We start from the raw sequence: 22427 nt of genomic DNA, 5'->3' as shown, positions 1-22427 counted from the left end.
TATTAAGGGGCACAATTGCGATTTATGAGAGTGTCGGCCAAGTCAGTGGATATCCATTGTGTCACCTGACAGTCCTGTGCTGTTCTTCACAGGGGTCATTTGGACATAATGCTTCGCTGAGGTGACCTTTCTTTATTTTTAAATGCCACATTACTGCAATCACAAGGCATCAGAGCAACGCATAACCAATAATAAACCGCTCTTCGTCCTGCAGGCCCCTCGACATTTTCACCGCTAACTTTGAAAGACTATTGAGTAATTTCAGTCATTTAAACAATGAGTCTTTGGTTCAGACATGACAGACAGACTTAGTTCAGTGAAATGACATGAACTCTCAAAATATGGTTTTAATGCAGCTTCCAAGCAACAGCAGCAAAATATGGTTTTGTCATGAGCGATCTCTGTGTGCTGTCAGTGAAATAATACTGATGAGTACAGCAGCAGCCTGCTCTTCATGACTCTGCTCTTTTCATGCTGTCTTATTGTTTTACTGGGAAAACGTCATGTGGTGATGTGAAGTTATGATCAGAATGGTGCAAAGCTCATTATGAAAGTCTTTTGCATAACAGCCTGCTGCATTTCTGTGGTTTTATCGGCTGAATTGCGCCTAAATGAATTAAAACTATTGTGAATCTTGCACAGTCAATAAAATTAATGAAATCCATGTCCAAGAATTTTTCTCTGGCTCTGAGACTGACGGCTGGGTGTCTCCAAAGTCATAAAAAAAAACATCTGCCAATACCTCTAACACTGATTAATGAGCACATTAATCCGTAATCAAACAGAAATGTAAAAGTGACGATTAGCGGTCACGGGGTAAATATGTGGAAAGTATTTCTCGATGAACAACCGTCAGATGCAGTGATTTCACAGTGTCATGTTTCCCACGAGTCGTCACATCAAGCCTTCTAAAACCACACATTTGCCTTTTTACATTTCTTTTTGGGTACAGATTAAACAACCAACAATGATGATGTTAATGAGCTTTTGGCAGACTTTTGAACTTTGGTGCCAGACGTGCAGTTTCCAACTGCTTCCAGTCTTTATGCAAAGCTAAGCTAATCAGCTCCTGGCTCTCGCTCCATAGTCATCAGACAAGCACGAGAGTGGCACAGAGTCTCTGCAAGTGGATCTCCCAAAATGTCAAATACTCCTTTAAGCCTGGCAATGTCTCAGTGGATTAATCCTGAGCCTAATGTTGAAAAATGTTAATAGGTTGGAGAGTGATATAGAAGTAATACAGTTATTCTCCAAACTGCTGTAAAGGGAAACGTTTGTCCGTCTTAAGAAGGCAGAAGTATGTGCACCTCATGCCTCACATGATGGATGATGGTGTCCCAGGATATCTGAGCCTATATGGGACAGTTTTGTAATCCCAAATTCTTTACTAGAAAACATTTTCTGCTCACAAACCTCAGACTACTACAACACATGCAAGCTGCAAAGAAGCGGATCAGCTCTGGTGCAAGAGGTAAAAAAAAATATTAAACATGGTGTCAAGAGGAAACACTTTTCTTGGTTTTTCTGGAAAGTCATGGCAGTGAAACGTGAAACCATGTGCTCTGATAACTGGAACTCAAAGTTCAACTCCGTCACATTTACGGCTGTAAACATATTTGTTCAAACACTGTACAATCACAGTGAACACGCGGTTAGAGTGCACACATCCGGAGGTGTGTATCAAACAGGGCTGATAAAAAGCGGCGGGCGCTCGGGTTACAAAGAGATACACCTGCGTTATCAGACCTATAGCTGTGACTTGGGACACCGTGGTCACATGTCTATGGGCCATGCACTCTGGCTGGTTGCATCAGAAATATGCGTGACGCAGCAGGCAGCCACACAACAGCCGACTAAATATAGTGCTACTGGTTTTCAGCCACCTGGAGCTGTCCAAGCATGGAAACTTTTCCCTCTGAAATAATGAGATTTTTCTGTGAGCTGTGAAACAGATGTCTCAGTAACAGGATGTGGCTCGTATACTCCGGCACTACATTTTAATGACTGTACAACGTGCAGCCTTCGCCTGCTCTCCGTACAGCACCTTCTCTAACACAGTCCCTCATGATAAATGGCACTGCACTTAAATGACGTCTTACTTTGTAGTCTGAGTTTTTCTAATGAAATGTGTGTGAAATCAAGAATAAATACAGGCTGTAAAAGCTCTGAATGACCTGCATCACCAGTCTACAGGAGCTCTCTGACGTGCCTGTGCCTCTTTCCAAACAGAATTAATGTTGTGTTTCACAGCTTAGCCCCATCACCATTTCTCTATTATCTCCCAATAACGTGGTTTGGTGTGGGATTTGTCGTGCATTTGCTTGGCCAGTGTTCACTGACCCTGAACAGCAGGTGAAAGATTTGGGATCAACTTTCATGCAAATGTGAAACTCCAAAGTCCTCCTCCCATTGGTGCTGCGCCCTGTAAGGCGGCACCTTATTGGCTGCAGGAAGAGGGGGCCGATTGGCCGGAGAGGCTGTGACGCTGCAACTAAATCCTTTATATGCCCGGCAAAGAGATTGTCTATCAATGAAGTAGTAAAAGGGGGGGACATCTGTGGCAGAGGAGAGGGAAAGGTTTTTAGAAGAAGCCTTCGACAGACTGTTGGTTTTGGCTGGGTTCCCTTCTTTTATTTACTGAATTCCACAGGTGACCAATACACAGAAGCAAAAATGAAGTTAATCATCGGCATTGGAGGGTAAGTCTCATTTAAAGGATTCATCTTTTCATCTATCAGTTGAAATGTGCACATTCCCAGAGTGTAACTCTTCTGTGTGGCGTGACATGGATTTTCATTTCAGAGTGACCAACGGTGGCAAGACCACTTTAACAAATAGACTGCTAAAGACATTACCCAACTGTTGTGTGGTTCATCAGGATGACTTCTTCAAGGTAAGCTAATTAAAGTTGCTATGTTAAGTTTAAAGCTACAGTGACTATTTTAATGTGTTAATGATGAGTTGATGATGTAAGTACCATATTTGATAAATTCACTTGCTGTGTTAAATTTACCCTTGAGGATATTTTGTGCTCAGAAATAACCAGACACTCTGACCTGCAGATGTCCTGTCATCTCAGTAGCCTAGTAATACATCTGGCTGATTGTCTCCTGGACAGCCAATGAAAGGGCCGAGCGTCCCCACTTAAAGTCAGACTTTGTCCAATCACATTGCAAATTGTGCAACCAGCTTTTTTGCATCATCTTTAACCTAATTTGGCTTAAAAGAAGCCAGAAGATTTTATCTGCACCATATGCACGTTTCCGTGCTGCATTCAGGGCCAGTACAGGTTGATTGACCGCTGATCACCAATTGGCTTTAAAACTAAAGTGACTTGATGCCGCTTTTTCTCGAAATCGCAATTTCCACATCGCGCAAGTTTTTTTTTCCTCAAAAGAAAAGGAGTCTGAGTCAGTTTGCTACACAAGTTTTCTTCATCTTTATCATCTTTAAAAAGGCAACAGCAAACACTAACAGTGTAGTTCTAAGATATTTCAAAAGAAGTTTTTTAGTCCAAAGGAATTGCAACTGAATTTTTCGCAAGCGCAACATTGGGAAAAGCATTTTGACCGCATCCAAAAAATGTCACCGTGCGTCACTTTTGGTGGAGACGAGTCCTTGACTTGTCCTGTCCAGGTGTGACCATCTCCGGCTGGTTACTAGGTTGCAGCAATGTTTTGTTGGTGACTGTTATTTCAGAAACCCGATCAAATAGAAGTCGGGGAGGACGGCTTTAGACAGTGGGATGGTAAGAATGGATTTCACGTAGGAAAACCACGCAGTAATGTACTTTTTCTTTCCTGCACATTTCTTTAGTTTGGTAACCAATCAATCCTAAACTTTGTGATTTTTCTATCATCTATTCTGTGAATGCTTCAGACATTCACTAACCGTGACTAATGTGTGTTAAAGCACATTGGTGAGGAGTGTTCGTTGCATGTGTGGTGAAGCCTGCTCTTCTCTCCTGTCTTCTTGTTCTGTATCAGTGATCACCGCCCTGGACATGGAGGCTATGGTGAACACTGTGAGAGGCTGGCAGGAGAACCCGGTCAAGTTTGCTCGCTCACACGGCGTCAGCCTGTCACCCGAAGCCTCGGAGGAGAAGGGAATCCATATTCTCATCATTGAGGGCTTCCTCATCTACAATTACAAGTGGGTCATCTGTCATCTCACTCTTTCACACAGGCTCTAAAGTGTAAACTACAGGCCTCCTGCCCTCTGAAGCTTTTCACTAATCTGAGTTCCCCTCTGCAGGCCTCTCATTGACGTCTATGACAAATGTTTCTACATTTCCATTCCTTATGAGGAGTGCAAAAGGAGGAGAAGGTAACAAGCTCTTGGAGCGACTTTGACACATTCCACTTAAACATTAGACGAGGTGTGACGGGCTTTAACGCGGCTTGATTGGTTGTGTTTCCGCAGTACAAGGACATACACAGTCCCCGACCCCCCAGGCCTGTTCGACGGCCACGTCTGGCCCATGTACTTGAAGCACAGGAAGGAGATGGAGAACAACTGTGACAGACTAGGTAGGTTAAGCCCCCTCCTCTCCTCTGGCACAAACTATCCACGTCCTTAACGGCCAAATGAAAGCAGCCCTTTAGAAATAAAGATTTAGTTGCCCACTGTTAACTTCTGATTTGTCTTTTTCGGGCAGAGTACCTTGACGGGATGACATCGAAGGAAGATATCTACAACAAAGTGTATGAAAGCGTTCAGAACTCCCTGCTGAACACTTTATAGGTAAATACAAACTTCAAAAATGTCTTCTGCTTTTTCACTAACAGATCAGTGATGCCTGTTTCACTCAGTTTTAGTGACTCCTCTCTCTTCTCTGTCTCTCTGCAGCATCACAGGATCACAGCGGATTTGTGTATAGACTTGTAAATATCATTTTGCTTCGATGTGGAACGGCGGTTCTGTACTTCTAGCCTGATTTGTAAATAGTTAATCCTGTAACTTATTAAGAACTAATGGCAGAAGTGTTTTATATAATCCTGTGTAACTTTTTTTCTAAAAGATGAGTCACCTCTGGACTGCCCAGTGTTTAACATCAGGGACGGATCACAACTCTGATCTTGTTGTATGTGAAAGTATAAAATGCTGGCTAGGAGGACGGCAACTTAATGAAACGACTGAATCCACTTTACGTTTCCTGTCTCCTTTCACTCACACCCACACAGTTCCCATGAAGATCTATGTCAGAATCACGTTTTACAACACAAACGTTTACGCACATTGAGGGTGACTGATTGGCTCCTGAATGAGGCTCCTTATCACCCACATTAGATTTAGAGCCCCAATAAAAGGGTCTTTGGAACTGGATCAGAGTTTTCCTCTGAAAGACAATAGATGACCTATTGCAGTTTACAGGAAGGGAAAAGAAAGGACTAATAAAGCTTCATTTAACTGTCTTAACTGTTAGGATGTATATAAATATGAAAATAACATCTGAGCATATATCTTTGAATAAAAAGACAACAAACACGAGCCTTTTTGTTTGTGTGTGTGAATCGGTGTGTTTTCATAATGCACATTCATTAAAGGCACCTTATTTTAATCACCACCTCACTTTAATGCCTGGAGCTGGATTAGGGACGAGGGCGTATTTTTTTTTCTTTTTAGCACTTTATCCATAACTTCAATGCTTATTATTATTTCAGCTTTTAATATATAAAATATGAAAAGAAGTAGTCTAATCATGACCTAACAGGTTTTCAGTTTTGGGTGCCAGTGAGAGTTCAGTATCTATGAGAGTGTAAAATCAGGCATGCCAGCACAGCATTGAGGGTATGTAATAATGAAGAAGCTAAGAGAAAAAGGTCATTGTCAGCTGCTGAGGAGCACTTATCAGAACACAGCGTCCACCTGCAAAGCATTAAATCAGAATATATTTCTGCAAACGCTGTCTGGAAGTTTTCTCTTTATGTGCATCCACACAGAATCGTCCAGAACACACTGAATGTGTCTACAGCCTTGGTCCTTTCATTGAAGTCATATCAGGCTTCCCTGCTGTGCTGCGGTCACAGAATCTTTCATTATTCTGACCTGGAGCTTTGCAGGGTAAAGGAGTTCAGTAAATCTCCGTCTTGACGGCCACTCGGCCATCTTTATTTAATCAAGGCACACATGAAGTGAAAGGTCGTGACCTCTGCAGGGGATAAAATGTCCTTTCAGAAGTCGCCCACATCGCTCTACCCTCAGCCAACACTGTGCACAGAAACGAGGGGAAACGCAGAGCAGTAAATGTTCACTTTTATTGATATCTCAATTTCAAATCTCCTGTGAGTTATATGGTGACCTTGAGAGTTGGATCTGCTGCTGATTACATGAGCCATTAAACGAATGTCTGACCAGCAGTCATCACTCAGGCATCAAAGGGTTTATTGTCACAGTGTAGCATAGATTATCTGTAAATCTTTAGTGTCGTGTGGTCTCTTTCTGAATCGCTCCGTCATCTGATCATATAGAAGACCTCACACTGTACACCAGTCAGCTCTGTCCCAAGACCTGGCAGAGCCACAGTTGGGGGAGTTCAGGGTCTTGTGATACATATCTGGGAATCTTTACATGCTAACAGTTGGTCTGGAGCGGAGGCTCGCTGCTCTGTCGGTTTATATTTAGGCTAAGTGCCTGAGGAATATATTTAAGGCGCGCGCAGCCATTTACTGACCTGCACACCCACTCTACACTCCACAGCCTGATCTGACTCACAGGCCTGTCCCCACACGCCACCGCCGGGAGGGTAAGGTGAGACCCTCGCGGGGTGGCATGTGCTCCCACGTCACCCGCCGCCATGGCAACCCCAGAAGTACAGCTGGGGCGTCCATATTTGGGTCGAGAGGCAGGAGATGAGTGGCTGTCACATGCTGTGCAGACCCCCCTGTGCGAGGGACCCCGGAGGCATGTGAACAGTTGTGATTATGCCGCTGAATGAATGACAGGAATATTTATGGCTGCCTCGCTGGGACTTCACATGTGTGAACAACTGAATCCATCTTTGTGTAACGTCTGATTTTAGCATTTATAATCATTATAAAATACACGGTTTATGCTGAGCTATAATGTAGTTGTAATCATGGACAAGGACATTAAAGTGTTAATTAATGTATCAGCAGTTACATATTTTAAATCATAACACCAATGTTTTACTATGTTGTCAGTTTTTAATACACCTGCCTCCACTTTGGATGCCCATAGGAGATGTTATACTTCTTATAACCACATTATAGTTTGTTGTAAAGCATTTATTAAATGTTAATATGCTGCTTTTGAATGCAAGTCTCTTGATTCAGTCTTCTAAAGGCCATAAAGTGGCTGATTAGGCAACAGGCACTTCATCCTGAGTGTTTGCATTGATTTAAAAACCACTGACAGCAAATACGCAACACCAGCTCCTCTCCTGTTCTTTCTTAGTGCTAAAAAAAAAACTGCACTGCACTGAGGGCCCAACAGTTAAACAATCAATACCATAAAACAGGTGGAACAACACCTGGCAGCCTCTTACTGATTATCTACACCCCCTATCTAGGCTCTTTTTTCCGTTTTATTTTATCTGTTAATGGGGCAACGGTTCCTTAAAAAACTACCAAAGTTAATTTTATGATATTCAGAAACTTTTTTCCAATGAAACAGATCTGAAGCGAGAAGTGGATCCACAGTTCAACCAACATAAAACAAAATTCTATCACCTACAATCCACACTGAGAACTAAACTAAACTTCATGTTGTAGCTCTTTTTATTCATTTATTTAAATACTATTTTGTTTTATCTCTTTTCTGTCGTACGTGCTGTTTTTTCAGTGCATAAAGTCAACATGTAGATGAGCCTGTTGTATAAATCTGACTCACATTAACTTTAATTAATGTGTGCTGCCTCTCACAAATGAACACATAAAGTTTATACTGTACATTAAATACAGTGAAATTACATTAAAAAAACAACTCATAGTGAAAATGAATAACTAAAAAAGCTTTGATTTAGATTTAGGGCCAGGAAAAGCAGAAAACCAGTGTCTTCATACTTGACCTACGTATAAGTTTAAACTCTCTACTTTAAGACAGAATACTGAAAATAACTCTTGTTGCTCTGATACAGAAGTCACTGGTATTAAAGCTTAAAGGCCAAGATAACCTCATAGCATCAGCAGGTATCTGTATTAAAGTCTGGGTTAAGGGTAACTGGTTAGTCAGTTTTTAATAGCTCACATATTAAGTGCCCTTAACACTAATTTGTAACGTGTAGATCGACCAATAAAACGTGGAGAACGACACAGTGGCGTGTTGCTCCAAGCTGAAACGTGAGGAGAGTCGATCGCGCTGATTTTGGCAAAGGTTAGTCAATGATAAGCAAGACATGTGTCACAAGAAACCTGACGATCTGCCGCCCTGCAGCTGTCAAGCTCCGCATAATTCATCATTTAAAAGACATTTCTATTTTAACTCAGGTTAGACTGCAAAATCAACACAAGTTTGGCTTTTAGGGGGAAGGAAAAGTCCACATAAAGGGAGAGCGTTCCACAACAACTTTCTGCTCAAACATTTTTTCAGCATCTCACCTGCATTGTCTCCCCATGATCTGTGGTAAACCCTCTGGATCTATCATTTAGTTGTAAACTCCTCAGACTGGCAGTGTGAGGCCTCAGGGGAAGACAACAGGTATATTCCTTGTGGGGAAGTTTTCTTGTGGTAAAACCATTTTAAGACCATCGTCTTCGTTAAATCTCACAAGAAGCAAAGCTGTGAGCAGCCCTGGATACCTAGATTCATGGGATAAGATATATTCAAAGCGTACAAGAATTAGTCTTTCACACGGGGAAAGATCTGCTGCTGCTGCTGCTGCTGCTGTAGGTGTACCAAGAAAACAACCACAAACTGTTTATTTTATTTCCAAACATTCCTAATTTACAGTAAAGATTAGTTTTTGTGGCAACATTTGTTGTGATTTGTTTACTTTCAGGTCAGACACACAAGAAAGACTCAATTCGACGTTAATACTTACTGGCTACATTTTGTGGGTTACATGTCCTGCTCGGGAGGTCTTGTGCCAAACCAGTGCCGAGGATCTGTGGCTCTTATAAATGTGGAGTGCAGCGGAGAGCGGGGCGGGGTCGCCCTTTGCACCAGGGGAAGGTTTCTTTGACTAAGAATAGAAAAGTACACCGGCTCACCGCCCTGATGCCCTATTTAGCACTTCATCTGAGAGGTGACAAATACTGCAAGACTCCTCTGTCCATCAGTGTGTGTGTGTGTGTGTGTGTGTGTGTGTGTGTGTGTGTGTGTGTGTGTGTGTTACTCCATATGTGATCAGACAAACTAAGCTCCTTATCTAAAATAATAATAATAATAACTAATGACCTCAGCTTGTCTGACATCCTCAGGAACCAGAATGTGACTGAAACATGAAAATACTCATGTTTAGTTTTTAATCGAAGCTGTCACCTCATGTTTATCAGGAATCTGTGTGACAACAGTACTTTATGTGTGATTGTGCTGAGGAAATGTAATGTGGGTGAGCTGTGCTGGCAGTTATCTGGTCATTTAATCATTAAGCTGGTTACAGTAATCAGGGGGTATAATGAAGCACGTATTTGTGTGTTGCACGTTTACTGTATCACGTACAAACTGTCGATTGCTTTTGGCACGAAGCAACAATATTTCAAGGTTGTTGACCTTTGAACCTGAGTTGCACCTGTGGTAGCTCCAGTTAAAGATGGATGGGGGAAAAGTGAGTCAATACTGTGGATGGACTCAAAGAAAACCACCAACAAGCATCATCAAAGGAATAAGACCAAAATTAAGAAATGAACTGTCTGAATGGGTTTTTAAGATTTTGACTCATGTATGTAGGATTATAGCATCAGACACTGAAAGTTAGAACAAAGTTATTAGTTATTAATTATAATAACAATAATACAGAATATGCAATGCGTAATAATTAATTCTGTTTATAAATTTGGAAATTAAATAAATAAAATATGGGAGTTAAGGATACATTTGCACGTTTAGTTGCTTTTGCGTTGTCAGATGAAATAATTCTTATAAAAAATATTTAAACAGGTGTTAAATTTGCTGCTATCAATATGGAACTTAGCCCAAACAATGTAACCAAACAACGCATGCTCAAAATACAAAGCAAATTCAGTATGTATGTCTGCGTTTTTCTTCGCTGGACCTGCAGAGTCTCTGAGGATGATACTGGATGATAAAAGGCTTCTGAGGAGCAGCAGTGTCTGCAGGATGTGACAGAAACAGTAGATGCAGCCTGCCTCCGTGTGGTGGAGCGGCAGTGCCGCAGTGAAACCATGTAGCGCAGTGTCTTCACAGCAGAAACAGTGCAGTGTTAGTAGATTTGGTTCAAAACTACCATCTGATTTGTATTTATTAATGTTCATAAAGGGACCGTGTGTGGTAGCTCTGTGAATGACATGGGGAAAATGAAATATGTACATTGTCTAGTTTTTCTAACATTTGAAAACAAACAAATTTCACTTGAATTAATTCTTCCGCTGTTTTTATTTCCACTTGAGGACTGTCGTGATGGTCAAATCAAAAAAATGACTTTTTTCATCAGATGACTTTTGTTTTTTCCTCAGCTGGGCGGACTGGTCCCAGATTGAACGGTTACATTGAGATGACTTCAGCTCACACCGGTGCGTAAAGTTGACTTAGCAAACGTCCTTGTGTAAGTCTTGTGTAACAGAATTTAACCACGGCAAGGCATGGGTTAAATTTTCTAAAGTTTGAGTTCGCTCAAGTAACTGGGCTGAATTCGATAAAAGACCAGGAAAATAGGCTCCAGCCCTCCTCTCCGCTCCACTTGTCAGTCCTCCTGAGAACTGATATGTGGCTCTGCGTAAAAGCTGGAACTGAGAGCGCGCTCCTGCTTTTCATCCACTCCCCACAAAGCAACATCTGTGCGCGTAATTCATCTCATAACCTCATTTCTAACTGATTTACAGAAGGGATTTATTTTTTCTGCTTTTACTGCCATGGCAAAATGGTCACTTTTACTTTTATACTTGTTCCAAGGACTATTCCCCCTCATCTTTGGGCAGCAGCAGCGCACAGCTGGCCCCTGGCGGCACCGGATTCAGTGGGAGAACAACGGGCAGATTTATAGCCTAATGAGCACAGGATTAGAGTACCAGGCTCCGGCTCGGTCCAGAAGTCAGTCGAGGGTTTATGTGAGCAGCAGGAGGGATGGCACCAGGAGCCAAATGTCGGGAGCGCACAGAGGAGCGACGCTTGTTAGACCCGGACAGGCTGAGTCCAGACAGCTCAGGACTGATCACGCTGTGGAACCAGGATCTATCGCGCCAGGACACGCTGTTAGACAGTACGCGCCTACTACAGGTCGTGCGTTAGGGACCAGAGAGCAGCCTGAGCGTCCTTATGGAGCAGGAGCTGCGGGTTATCCAGGTGCACGACGCGTTAACTCTGAACACAGCAACCCCATCAACGCCTCTGCGGCGAGGAGTTTGGACGCTACTGCACTGCACACCAGAGGAGGAGAACCAGGTCCTGGTGCGCAATACCAACAGTTACGCCGGGTTCCACAGGCGATGTCTGTCCCCGCGCAACCCGCGCAGACAGATCACTCCATCCCAGCATACCCCCCGACTACAGAAAGAGAACCTGAGGCTCCTTCTCCTTTCCCTGTACCTAGTGAGGATGACTCAAACGAGGCAGGCGGTAATGGAGAGGGCATGGTTAACGACGACCCTCGAAACCCGTTTAAAAACCACAGGAACTCTGTTTTCTACAACATGTATCCCACAAGAGGGAGGTCAGTGGCACGCACGCACCGTCCGCCTGGCACAGGACACGGAACAAGATATTTCCAAAATGGTAAGTTAAGTGTCCTAATTACACGGAATGACCTTAGCCTTCTTAATTGACATGAATTTCAATGATCTTAGACTAACATGATGGTCCAGTGGACGCGTCAGTTTGGATTAAACCTTCTCAGTCTAAATAATTATCCACTGCATAAAAAAACACGTTTTAAATCAGCTGGTTTTATAAATATTTTAAAAGCCAGTGTCAGGCCTTGCTCATTGAGAGGAAAAAACTGAATGAGAAGAGGGGAAAAAAATCTTATTTGGACTTTGGATCCCAGACTGACAGCTCAGGAATGTAAAACACTTTGAATTATGCCAACAAACACAAACAGCTCCTCTCATTTTCAGCCCAGACTCTGTCTATTTCAGTGAATTGTTCGCAGAATGAATAAACTGGCAACATTAAGATCTCAGAATGACAAAAAGAAAACACCCTTGGATTGTCCCTTTACTCTCCTCTCACAGGACTGCCAGACCTCGTGCCAGACCCGTATGCCATCCAAGCAGGTGCTTATATCCAGCGCATGCAGATGTATGCACTCCGCTGTGCTGCAGAGGAGAACTGTCTGGCCAGGTAATGTGAACTGCCAAAAGTGATTCACCTCTTCAGCACGCGCGCGCGCACACACACACACACACACACACACACACACACACACACACACACACACAAATATTTCCTTTGTTTTACGGCTCACTGAAGGTTAATTTAACTTGTTTTCGCACAACTTTTGGCTGCTTTACGGTAACTTTCAATTACTGTCTTTCTGTCTAACTTTCAATGTGGCAGGATAACCCTTCTGTTGATAGAGTTACAAAAACTGTTTGATCTTAATATGGAGCGATGATTCTCCAACATGATGTCCTGCCAAGATATAAATGTTCTGGGTTGGTTTTCCCAAAAGCATTAAGCACGATGGAACAAACCCTTTGCACTCCAGAAAACTAGCCCCGGGAGCTCAGCCAGTAGCACTTTCCAAAGCAGCTTATGCCCGTTTCCCCTGTGATCCATCCAAGGTCGGCTTATGGACCCGCCGTGAGAGACATCGACTTCAGAGTCCTCCTGCGATTCCCCCAGAAAGTGAAGAACCAAGGCACCACAGACTTCCTTCCTGTCAAGCCCAGATATCAGTGGGACTGGCACAGCTGTCACCAGTGAGTTTACTCAGCCTCCAAGTGCAGTGACCTCACCTCATTTTAATGTTATGATTGGCTCCACTCAGCTCTGATAGGACAAAAAGTCACTCAAGAGCATAAGATTGTGTGGCCTTAAAGTCATTCCCAAACTTTCTTTGAGCCAAGTCATTCAATTCTGTTGTATTCTGCTTGACACCCTCAGACACTACCACAGCATGGACGCCTTCAGCAACTACGACCTGCTGGACGTCGTCACTGGACGGAAAGTGGCCGAGGGACACAAGGCCAGTTTTTGCCTGGAGGACACAGGCTGTGACAGCGGATTCAGGCGGCGCTACGCCTGTACGTCTCATACACAGGTAATATCCACTGACACAGTATGTAAAGTACGTGTTCTACAACCTTTAATCAGTCAGTTAATGTCACTGACGTCAAGATTTCTTTGGTGAGGGGAAGAAAGTTATGGCAGATCAGGGCTTGTCAGTCTTGTTCTGGTGAACAGTAGCTTTAGAAGAAGGAAGGAAGCAATAAACTGAAGCAGCTTTAGCTGGAGACCATTATAATGTGGTGGTTAAAGTGTTAGCTAGTCACCAAATTATCAACAAAGTTCAGAGGCTTGAAATATTCTGATTTTTAGTCTCTGCAACTAGATGACGTCTTTTGTAGGACCCTCCCTGCTTACTGAACACCTGCGTCTTTCAAGCTCCACACTTCTAGTTTTTAATGCAGGACTTTTGTTGAAAGTCTGTGAGCTCCAGCTGAGATTATTCAAGGGATGTTACTTTTTTCCACATTGTCAAACCTCCTCCAGAGCCTCAGAAGACAGGCTGTGTCCTGAAAAATACGTAAGAAAAATACGAAAGATAGAAAGAAAGAGAAAGATTTTGATTGTCAGTATTTTAATCACAGCCAGCCAACTAAGTAACGACCTAGCATAGATTCAGTCGATCATTTGGGATCACTTTGCATGCGATAGAGCAGATTAGCATCTTTGATGTGGAGTTCAAAGTTTCAGAAGAAGATTATTTTTTTATTTTGTCAAACACTACTTAGTGTATTTAGGCTCTGAGCTGCACAGTTACTTTTCTTTTGGAGGTTTTGGCAAATCCTCCAGATCTATTTCTGAGAAATGTTTTTTAGAAGTAAAACTCCAGTGAATGCCAGTAAAGAAAAAACATCCTGAGGACATGGGAATATTTATTATATCTGTTGTCTGGGCTTAGTGATTCTGGCTTTGGGCTGCTTAGTGCTGGTTTCTTGTAACGGCTTTGCTTCCAAAGAACTGTTTGTATAACTAAAACTCAAACCTGGTTCATTTGCAGCACTTGTAGGAAAATAGTCGTCAAAGTTTTCTAAAGCGCCTGAGTCAAAGCTTTAAACCACACTGGGGGGGTTGGGGTTGTGTCCTCAGGGACTGAGCCCAGGATGCCACGACATCTACGCTGCCAACATCGACTGTCAGTGGATCGACATCACTGATGTGCCTCCAGGAAACTATATCTTGAAGGTAACACGGGTCAGGTTAACTTTCTATCAACTTTCTGTCTCAGCGTGAGAGAGATTTATTGAACGAACCTGCCGGCGGAGCTGCTCACACTCTCTTTATTTCTGATTTTATTTCAGGTTACTGTCAATCCCAATTTCCACGTCCTGGAGTCAGACTTCACCAACAACGTAGTGAGATGTGATGTGATGTACACAGGAGTCTACGTACAGACACGCAACTGTCGAGTCACAAGGTACGAGTGGTTCTGTTGCACTTATTTTCATTTAACAAGTCGTATACAGGATTGAAAATATATGAAAAAAAGGACAAAGCAGTCGGATCACAACCGAGAGATGCCGACTGTATCGACTCTTATGTGTCTCCAGTCTGATGCCTCTATTTTCATCTCTTTTTCTTCTATTTTCAGGGGTTGAAATCTTCCTTTTCAAGCACTCTCTGCAGGAGTTTTGCAGCAAACATCTCCCCCTGTACTGTGCAGCAGCATCAACTCTATGACTAACAAAAAGTGCAATTGGTGAAGTGCTACATAGTCTTGTGTCGCATTTACTGGAAATAGATGCAAAAGTTTACACCAATTTTGTACATTAAACTGGTGAGATCATCAGATTTACTTGATTATGCATTTCTACAAATGTGCCGTGATGCAAAAAGATCATTTCTCTGTTTTCCTTAACAAATACAAGTACTGTGTTCACATACGTTTATTTCTTGAAAGCTGGTTTATTGCTTGAAATGTGTGTTTTGTTGCCACGTGTTGTCTGCTTTGTGTTACTGTTATGAGCACATCATTAGTTTTTACAGTTTTATTTAAAGGCTTACACATTCTGTATTTTTGTTATTGTCAACAAATCTCGTGAAAAGACCAAACAGCACGTTAGTGGGTTAAATTCATTGCTGGTTTTCATAGTATGCATTCACAACAAGAAAAATACAGAATATCACCGGACTTATCCTTTAACCACTCGGTGGTCACATTAGCAAATTGCAAATATCTCCTTTTATGTTAAATAGTGAGGGTATACTGTATGTTTTTAAGAATGTGTGCATGTGTTTAACTGAGTGAATGAAAAATGTGGGAAAATGTCATGTAAAACTGTTAATATTGCTGAAAAATTGAAAACCTTATTATATTCTGTTGGTATGTTGGACTTAATGCAATAAAGGTGTTACTGAGGAAAAGAGGAGTTTATTATCAGAACAGTTCTTCCTGATTCTTTTGTGGATGATACCTGCAGGCATCAGTTTAATCGTCCAAAGTGCCAGCATATCAGAGTTGTTCCAGCTGATTTACTGATCTCTGCAGATTTTTTTCTGTAGCTGTATGGATGATTATAAAAATGTCAAGAATAATTAAAGAGCAGATTCTTTTAACAGTTTTACATCCAGTCCCTGGCGGATTGTCCAATCTCTATTTCATCCCGTTGAATGGAGGAGCTTTACTTTGAGTGATGCATGCAGATTTTGGCCTCAGAGACAAACAGGCCCGCAGGCAGAAGCTGGCGGCATGTTTGCTGACAGGCATTTGTGAAGACACAACCCGCAGGATCTTATACAGCCGTGCCATATCTACTAAAACACAGCCAGAGCACGATGAATGGAGGCCTTTTCTCGCTGTCTCCTCCTGTGTGCGTGGAAAGAGAGGCGTCTCTCAGCTGCTGTGAAAGACTCCTTCCTGGCCCAGAACTCATCGCATCGTGGCTTCATTCGGGTCCATTGGGGACAGGCTAAGGCGACAGGCATGTTAACAGCACTGGGATATTTTGTCTGTGTGGGAGGACTGACACAACCTGCCAGAGAGTCATTCAAAGATGTTTTCACCAAGGACAAATGTGTTTTCACAGCAAGCACTAGACTGTTTCAAACAGCAAAAGCCTGACAGGAGCTAAATGCTAAACCTGCGTAGACTGTATTCGGTCTGGAGTGGGTAATGCCTCACCTGATCCAAAGATGTTTTTACCTTGAACAAATCACTCCCTCAAACACGTTTTATATATCATGAAGCGGTTTTGACTGATGTGCTGGAAAACATGCAGGCTCCAGACAATGTATGCACTGTTAAATGCACAGATGTCGGGTATTTACAACGAAACAGAGCTCAGTCTCAGCTTAAGAAAGCAGCGAACCGGGGAGATTAAGCGCAATTCAAATGGTTTACCTTGGAAGTTGCCAAGGTGCCTCCCTGCCAGAATAGATTGTCTATGTTATTGAGAGTGTCTGGAAAATCCCCCCAACTCCCATTCAGTCGACTCCATTCCTGTCTGTCTTGGAATTTTCGGGACAATATTTACAGACAGTGACTATTTCAGCAAAGGGTCGCTGCACCGGAGGGATAAAGTCTAGATCTTACCGGAGGTAAATAGCCTACAGCCATGCACGAAGCTGTGTGAGTGCTTTGAGCTGAATGCTAACATTAGCTCGCACACTCACAGTGACATTGTTAACATGCTGATGCTAAGCACATACAATGGCTACCATGCATGCTAGCATTTGCCAACTAGCTGTAAAAACAAAGCAAGATGGGAATGTCATTAGTTTTGCAGGTATTTGGTCATAAACCAAAGTGTTGCACAAATGAAAAATTTGGCCTGGTGGTGGAGCTGAATGAAAAGCTGAAAAGCAGAAGTCATAACTCTTCATCATGAGGAGGACATTTATACGTGTACCTAATTTTGTGACGATTTATCTAACGGTGGTAAGGTTGTGTTCTGTGGAGAGGTGTGGGGCTTTGTTTCCTGTGTTTCCTTTTTTGGGCAGAGGCTGGGCGTGGCTCTCCAGGTGGCTGGGAGCTGGTTCAGACACACCTGGGACTCATCACAATCAAGCACAGCTTAAAGACTGTGGACTGCAGAGGACTCGAGGCTGCTGCTTAGTGGTATAGTTGGCTGTTTATCAGCGCTACCTGCGAGTATATGTGAATATTTAGTTTTTGTTCTCTTGTGTTTTTTTTCCTTTTTGCTCATTGAGTTAAATCTTGTTTTACACTGACCAGATCTCCCACTGAAGTCAATATCCACCTAATAAAATCAAAGATGCTGCAGGATTTCTTTCATTTGGTTGGAACCTTTTGATTTTTGCTGACTTTGCATTCCCTTAACTTGATTGTTTTTGAACTCACTTATAAGTCAGAACATCGCTGCCTTCCCTGGAGCCAACACAAATTCAAGGGATGTTGAACTTTAAGCTGTGCAATAAGGTGATGAGTGTTTGGCCAACTGTGATCCTCAGAGCTCAGCTGGTCTCCTCCTTTTTGGACCAGCATGTCATTTTAAACATGTCATGCCGTAGAGAAGACAGTGACTGTTTGCTCAGCTGCGGAGCTTCGCACCAACATCTGGATGCAGTGTCTCGTTAGCCTTACACAAGCACCGAATAAGCCAAGAAAGAAGAAGGTTGGCACCTCTCATTTGGCCTCAACAAACACAATCCAGCGTGCAGGTAGGTAAGGTGAGGAGGGGATGGGTTTTGCCATCTGCCTGCAGCCTACACTGAACATACTGTGGCCAGGAGAGACATTTTCCGGATGCATCTGCACGTAGGTGGGCAGTGTTTGGAGAGGTTACTAAGGCCAGAGTTTGGTATTTGCAGGTCATATTTCAACAAAGCGGGGCCACGTGAGAGCCGGCGGGGACGTAACAGAGGAACGTGCTCAGCCTGAAGGGAGCGTTTCGACAGGTTGGTTTAGGCACAGAGCAGAGAAATTCCTCAGCACTTCTGTCATCCTGTTGAGATTAAGAACAGCGCTGAGGTCAGCCACAGACCAGCGAGGGCGTGCAGGGCAGACATGCTGGGCTACTTCCTCACCCGGGGTCACTTACACAACCAGCAGACACAGCGTCGTAAATGTACAGAGCGAAAACTACATAGCGCGCTGAGACAAAACACAGAGGAGCCATCGTCGAGCGGGACTGATGATGAATTCTGTTTCTCTTTCAAGCTGGGTGGTATTGTGACTTGGGTGGTATTTGGAGGGATGACTCAAAGGATTTGCTATTCTTTGATTGCTGATCCACTGTATTGTCTTTCTGTAAGCTCCTCATCTCTTACTTCAAACACTCGTATTAATTTTTCTCTGGGCCAATCTGTTTTGTTCACTTTGAAACGTCCAAAGGAAGCCTCCAGTCATAACGGACATGGCAAAGCTCTCTGATTGTGAGGCTTCTCAGTCTGTGGCAACAAACAATAAAATGAATCCCTCTTTTGACTGTCTTTGAAAAATGGGTGTTTTGTTAACTGCAAAGATAAACCTGAAAATCCCCAAATCATAATCAGTGAATTTAACTTGTGTTACTTGGACTAAAATGGTGTTAGACAACTTATTTAAAGGTCCAGTGTGTAGAATTTATTGGCATTAGCGGTGAGGTTGCAGCAACCAAGTGAATTTTCTGATTAAGACATGTGGGATATGTTGACATTATTTGGGTTCTAGGGGCATTCTTTGGTCATGTGTATGGCACATTCAGAATATGCAGCTTGGTTGGGGTTTTTACCGCAGTTTGCAACACACAGCTTCTTGCCTGTTTACATTCAGCTCTGTGCATTGCCCAACAGTTTGCAAGACTGGGGTACAAATGCATGCAAAAAAAAAACGCACATTTCTGGTCAGAGGGAGAAACACACTTTTAAACATGAAAGACTTGGATATGAGGAGGTTTCCTTTTCCAAGAAGGAAAGAGGGAGGCTGTGTTTGTTAATCTGAGTATGCATGGCTGCACATAAACAGGAGTATTAATGGAATATTTACTCTCATCAGCTATGTAACTAACTTAGTGGGAATATTGTCTTTTTCAGAATAAGAGAAAAACCTGGAACATTTTGTGTATGTAAACGTAGTCACTGTTGGGTGTGGTTACTGTTCACACTTCTGACCGAAATGTACCAGAAACTGTAAACCACAGGACAGTAAAATGCTGTTTTTCCGGTCAATAAATCATACTGTAGTTAATTTTTATGTCCTTTATTAGAACTGCATTTCATTACTTTAATGCTGCTACTGTCTCTCCCTGCCTGGCTCTGTGTTTTCAGAGGCTGGTTGGATCTATTAGCACCAAGTCAATGTTCAGGATCAGGCCTCTGAGACTGCAGTTGTTCATCATGCTGCAGTTTCCCATCCAGAACTTTAACAGGAACCAGGAAACAATTCTCTGTTGGACAGAACTTCTGTGGTATTAACAGCATCCTACTCGTGTTATTTCTGGGTAGATGGGACAAACAGGAGGTGGTAGTACTAAGAGTCCGTGTTGTTCTTGGTCTGAATCTCAGTCTGACATTCCAGAGCCACTCCAGTATTTACAAAGGCTGCACGGCCAGCGGCTCAGCCGGTGTGCCTTCTGCCTGACAAGATTCATAGACTCAGACAGCAGGCCGAGACGTGGCCTTTCTCAAAGCCCACCGGGCTTTAGGTGCCGCAGACATTATCTGAGATCCAGGCCTGCAGACCTTTACGCAATCTCTCAGAGGATTGATGATTGTTTTTTTTCTTTACTTCAACTTGGCATTCACACAGCGTCTTATCATGAGACACTTGTTTTTAAAAGTTAGATTGGAGTCAAATAGAAGAGTTGAAAGAAAAGTCTTTTAAAATCATACTTTTATCTCCCTGCCAAAACAGACCTCTCCCATGAATAGCAAGCAGAGTGGTGTTGTATCTGGAATATGGAAAATATTCTGACACAGTTCATGACAAAGCTATAAAGATATTTAGTCTTTGCTCCTGCAAGAAAACACTGAAATAAGTGCATCCTCAACCTCTCAAAAACGTTGGACTGGCCATTGAATAAAATCTGTTAAATTTTCTTGTTCTAAACATTCATTTAACTGTTTTTAAAATATACTATGCAAATCTCTGGGGTATAATTCTGGTGGAGAAATTCAGCATCTACCTTTTCTGTAATGTTTTTTGTCAGAAAGAGTAAAAACAAAATATAGAATCTATTCTATATTTCTTTCTGTGCTTGTTTTTGTTTTCCCCATCTCTGTTCCTACACCTCATCATTTTTGTCCAGGTTTCAGTTGTCTTTGTCCAATCATCTGCTCACTTCCTGTGTCTCAGTTTCTGTTAATTTTCAATAAATAGTTCTGCTTTTGATCCTGTCTTCCTGTCCTCTCCTGCGTTTGGCTGCACCTGCTCTGCCCTTTTTGTGACAGTACGAATCGACCAGTCATGGGCCCTGCAGAGACTGACAAGCTACCTAGCCTCCAGTTAGGTGACCAGTCCGCCAGCACAAATCTAGTCCTTGCCTGATCCTGGCCTGGGGCTACTTTCTGGAAAGTCCTCAAGAGGGAAACGCTGATCCTGCCGACATTGTGCTTCTCAGCTGTCGAGCTCCATGTCCTCACACGAGCTCTGTGCCATGGAGGTCCCTTTGGCGAGTGCCCCGCTTGATGTCTCCCTGGTGCTTGGGTCGGCCAATGCCACATCTGTTTCTGAGTCGGGCTACAACTTGCATGCTCCACAGTCAGCAGCCCTGCCAACACCTGCTCTTGGTTTCCTGTTGGCGGCCCAGTCAAACCTACTTCTGATTCGCAGTCGGTGATCCAGCTGACACTTGCTCCTGACCTGCAGCAGTCCCCATTCCTGAACTGCAGTGGTCACCAGTTCCTGAGCTGCAGCAGTCCTCAGATCCTCTCCTGCAACAGTCATTTGTGGCTGTGTTTCAGCAACCCCCGTCTCCCAGCCGGCCTCCAGTCTTGCAGTCCTCTTGCTGGCCCACAGCTCAGATCTCCAGCCGCTGGCCGCTGGCCCTGACGTCCAGCCTCATTGCTGGCCTCCAGAGAGGTCCTGCTTACGTTCCTGGCTTTCAGCATGACTTCTGGAAGAGTTATGCCTTCGCCACCGGCCTCCTGCCCAGCCCAAAGAGGTCCTGTCTTTGCCACTAGTCTCACCCTTCTGCTCATTTTCTTAGTTGTCTGCACTGTCTGGTCATCCTGCCCAACCTCCTAAGCAGTTCTGTCCATGTGTCCTGGCATCTGATCAGCCTCCTGACCAGTCACACCTATGTCACCAGCCTCCAAAACATCTTCCAGAGCAGTTCCACCTGTCTGGTCTACCCTCCCACTTGACCCTCAGGAGTTGTAGGCATGTAACATTGATTCGTCTGTCTAAAAGCTACTGAATACTGAAAATTAGCATATTTTACAATAAAATTATGTTGCACTGTGTTCCATAGTATGAGTAGGTGAGACAGCTGGTAGAGATACATAGCTGGCAGCTGGTAGAGATGGACAACCCGAGCAGCTCATTATTTTTTGGAAATGAAACAAAGGCAGCCGACAGGAATCAGTCCAGGAATGTTGCTTGTTATTTTCAATTACCCTCAACTTTTCAGTCTCTGAACGATGGCTTTGTCCACACCATCGCTGCTGCTCTTTTTGTCAGAACATCACACTGTACCTGTACCATGAAATGGTGCCGTGCTGAAGAAAGTGAAAGTGAAAGCATGAGTCAGAGGCAGAAAATCCTGCAGAAAGTCCTGCGAACTGTGAGTTGTGAAGTTCTGAAGATATTGATTTTATAAAAAAAGTAAATGAAATTCTTCATGTTTATTGCAACTGATTAATGTCTTGGACTTTGACTTAAAGTTCCACAGTGAGCTGTGTGAGCTTTTAAAGTTCTTCTCTTGGCTTTAACCAAAACTCTAAACACTCATTGTAACTCTGCACCTTTGCCTTCATTTAGTATGTCTATGAATATGCAAATTGTTCTGCCTCTGTCTCCACCCTCCCCTCTATCACTCACCTGTAGCTCGAGCGTACCTGTTCACCTTTGGCTCTGCTCATCAACAACACAAACGTCTGCTTGTTTTCTGTTTTAGTAGCCACAGTATACCACCAATTGTTGTAATATAAATAGTAATTCAGCCGTAAATGTTCAAACTGGAAGCCGATTCCGAAGAGGAGGAAGAAGAGAAAGAAATGTCTTCTACAAGGAAATTACACCCAGG

General features: G+C 43.1%; 2 protein-coding genes across 4 annotated transcripts; both read left to right on the top strand.

The window, feature by feature from the left end:
- The first annotated feature begins 29 nt into the window (after positions 1 to 29).
- LOC143328889 (nicotinamide riboside kinase 2-like) lies at positions 30 to 5487 on the top strand. 3 transcript variants are annotated; one of them, XM_076744336.1, is made up of 8 exons: positions 30 to 2699; positions 2803 to 2893; positions 3700 to 3748; positions 3987 to 4152; positions 4255 to 4326; positions 4423 to 4529; positions 4658 to 4743; positions 4849 to 5487. In XM_076744336.1, the coding sequence occupies exons 1-7, from the start codon at positions 2674 to 2676 to the stop codon at positions 4741 to 4743; spliced, it is 597 nt and encodes a 198-aa protein (XP_076600451.1). In that variant the 5' UTR covers positions 30 to 2673; the 3' UTR covers positions 4849 to 5487. The 3 variants fall into 3 exon arrangements, with proteins under 3 accessions (XP_076600451.1, XP_076600450.1, XP_076600452.1); XM_076744335.1 differs by having other exon boundaries at positions 30 to 2893; XM_076744337.1 differs by lacking the exon at positions 3700 to 3748 and having other exon boundaries at positions 30 to 2893.
- A 5344-nt stretch (positions 5488 to 10831) lies between these two features.
- LOC143329369 (protein-lysine 6-oxidase-like) lies at positions 10832 to 15661 on the top strand. Its single transcript, XM_076745220.1, has 7 exons — positions 10832 to 11850; positions 12309 to 12417; positions 12861 to 12998; positions 13183 to 13339; positions 14392 to 14487; positions 14604 to 14719; positions 14894 to 15661. Exons 1-7 carry the CDS (start codon positions 10992 to 10994, stop codon positions 14898 to 14900), a joined length of 1482 nt encoding a protein of 493 aa, XP_076601335.1. The 5' UTR covers positions 10832 to 10991; the 3' UTR covers positions 14901 to 15661.
- The last annotated feature ends 6766 nt before the right edge of the window (positions 15662 to 22427 follow it).

The sequence above is a fragment of the Chaetodon auriga genome, chromosome 12 (assembly GCF_051107435.1).
Source record: "Chaetodon auriga isolate fChaAug3 chromosome 12, fChaAug3.hap1, whole genome shotgun sequence".
Classification (NCBI taxonomy): Eukaryota; Metazoa; Chordata; class Actinopteri; order Chaetodontiformes; family Chaetodontidae; genus Chaetodon; species Chaetodon auriga.
This window is presented reverse-complemented; position numbering and strand designations above follow the sequence as displayed.

What these genes read in the sequence shown, in the direction of transcription:
- LOC143328889 (XM_076744335.1), top strand. Translation starts at nt 2,744, where the DNA reads ATGTGCACATTCCCAGAGTGTAACTCTTCTGTGTGGCGTGACATGGAT. An exon ending in GAGTGCAAAAGGAGGAGAAG is followed by an intron (nt 4,327 to 4,422) that starts GTAACAAGCTCT and finishes GTGTTTCCGCAG; the next exon opens with TACAAGGACATACACAGTCC. An exon ending in GAACAACTGTGACAGACTAG is followed by an intron (nt 4,530 to 4,657) that starts GTAGGTTAAGCC and finishes TTTTTCGGGCAG; the next exon opens with AGTACCTTGACGGGATGACA.
- LOC143329369 (XM_076745220.1), top strand. Translation starts at nt 10,992, where the DNA reads ATGGCAAAATGGTCACTTTTACTTTTATACTTGTTCCAAGGACTATTC. An exon ending in GAGGAGAACTGTCTGGCCAG is followed by an intron (nt 12,418 to 12,860) that starts GTAATGTGAACT and finishes GATCCATCCAAG; the next exon opens with GTCGGCTTATGGACCCGCCG. An exon ending in GACTGGCACAGCTGTCACCA is followed by an intron (nt 12,999 to 13,182) that starts GTGAGTTTACTC and finishes TGACACCCTCAG; the next exon opens with ACACTACCACAGCATGGACG.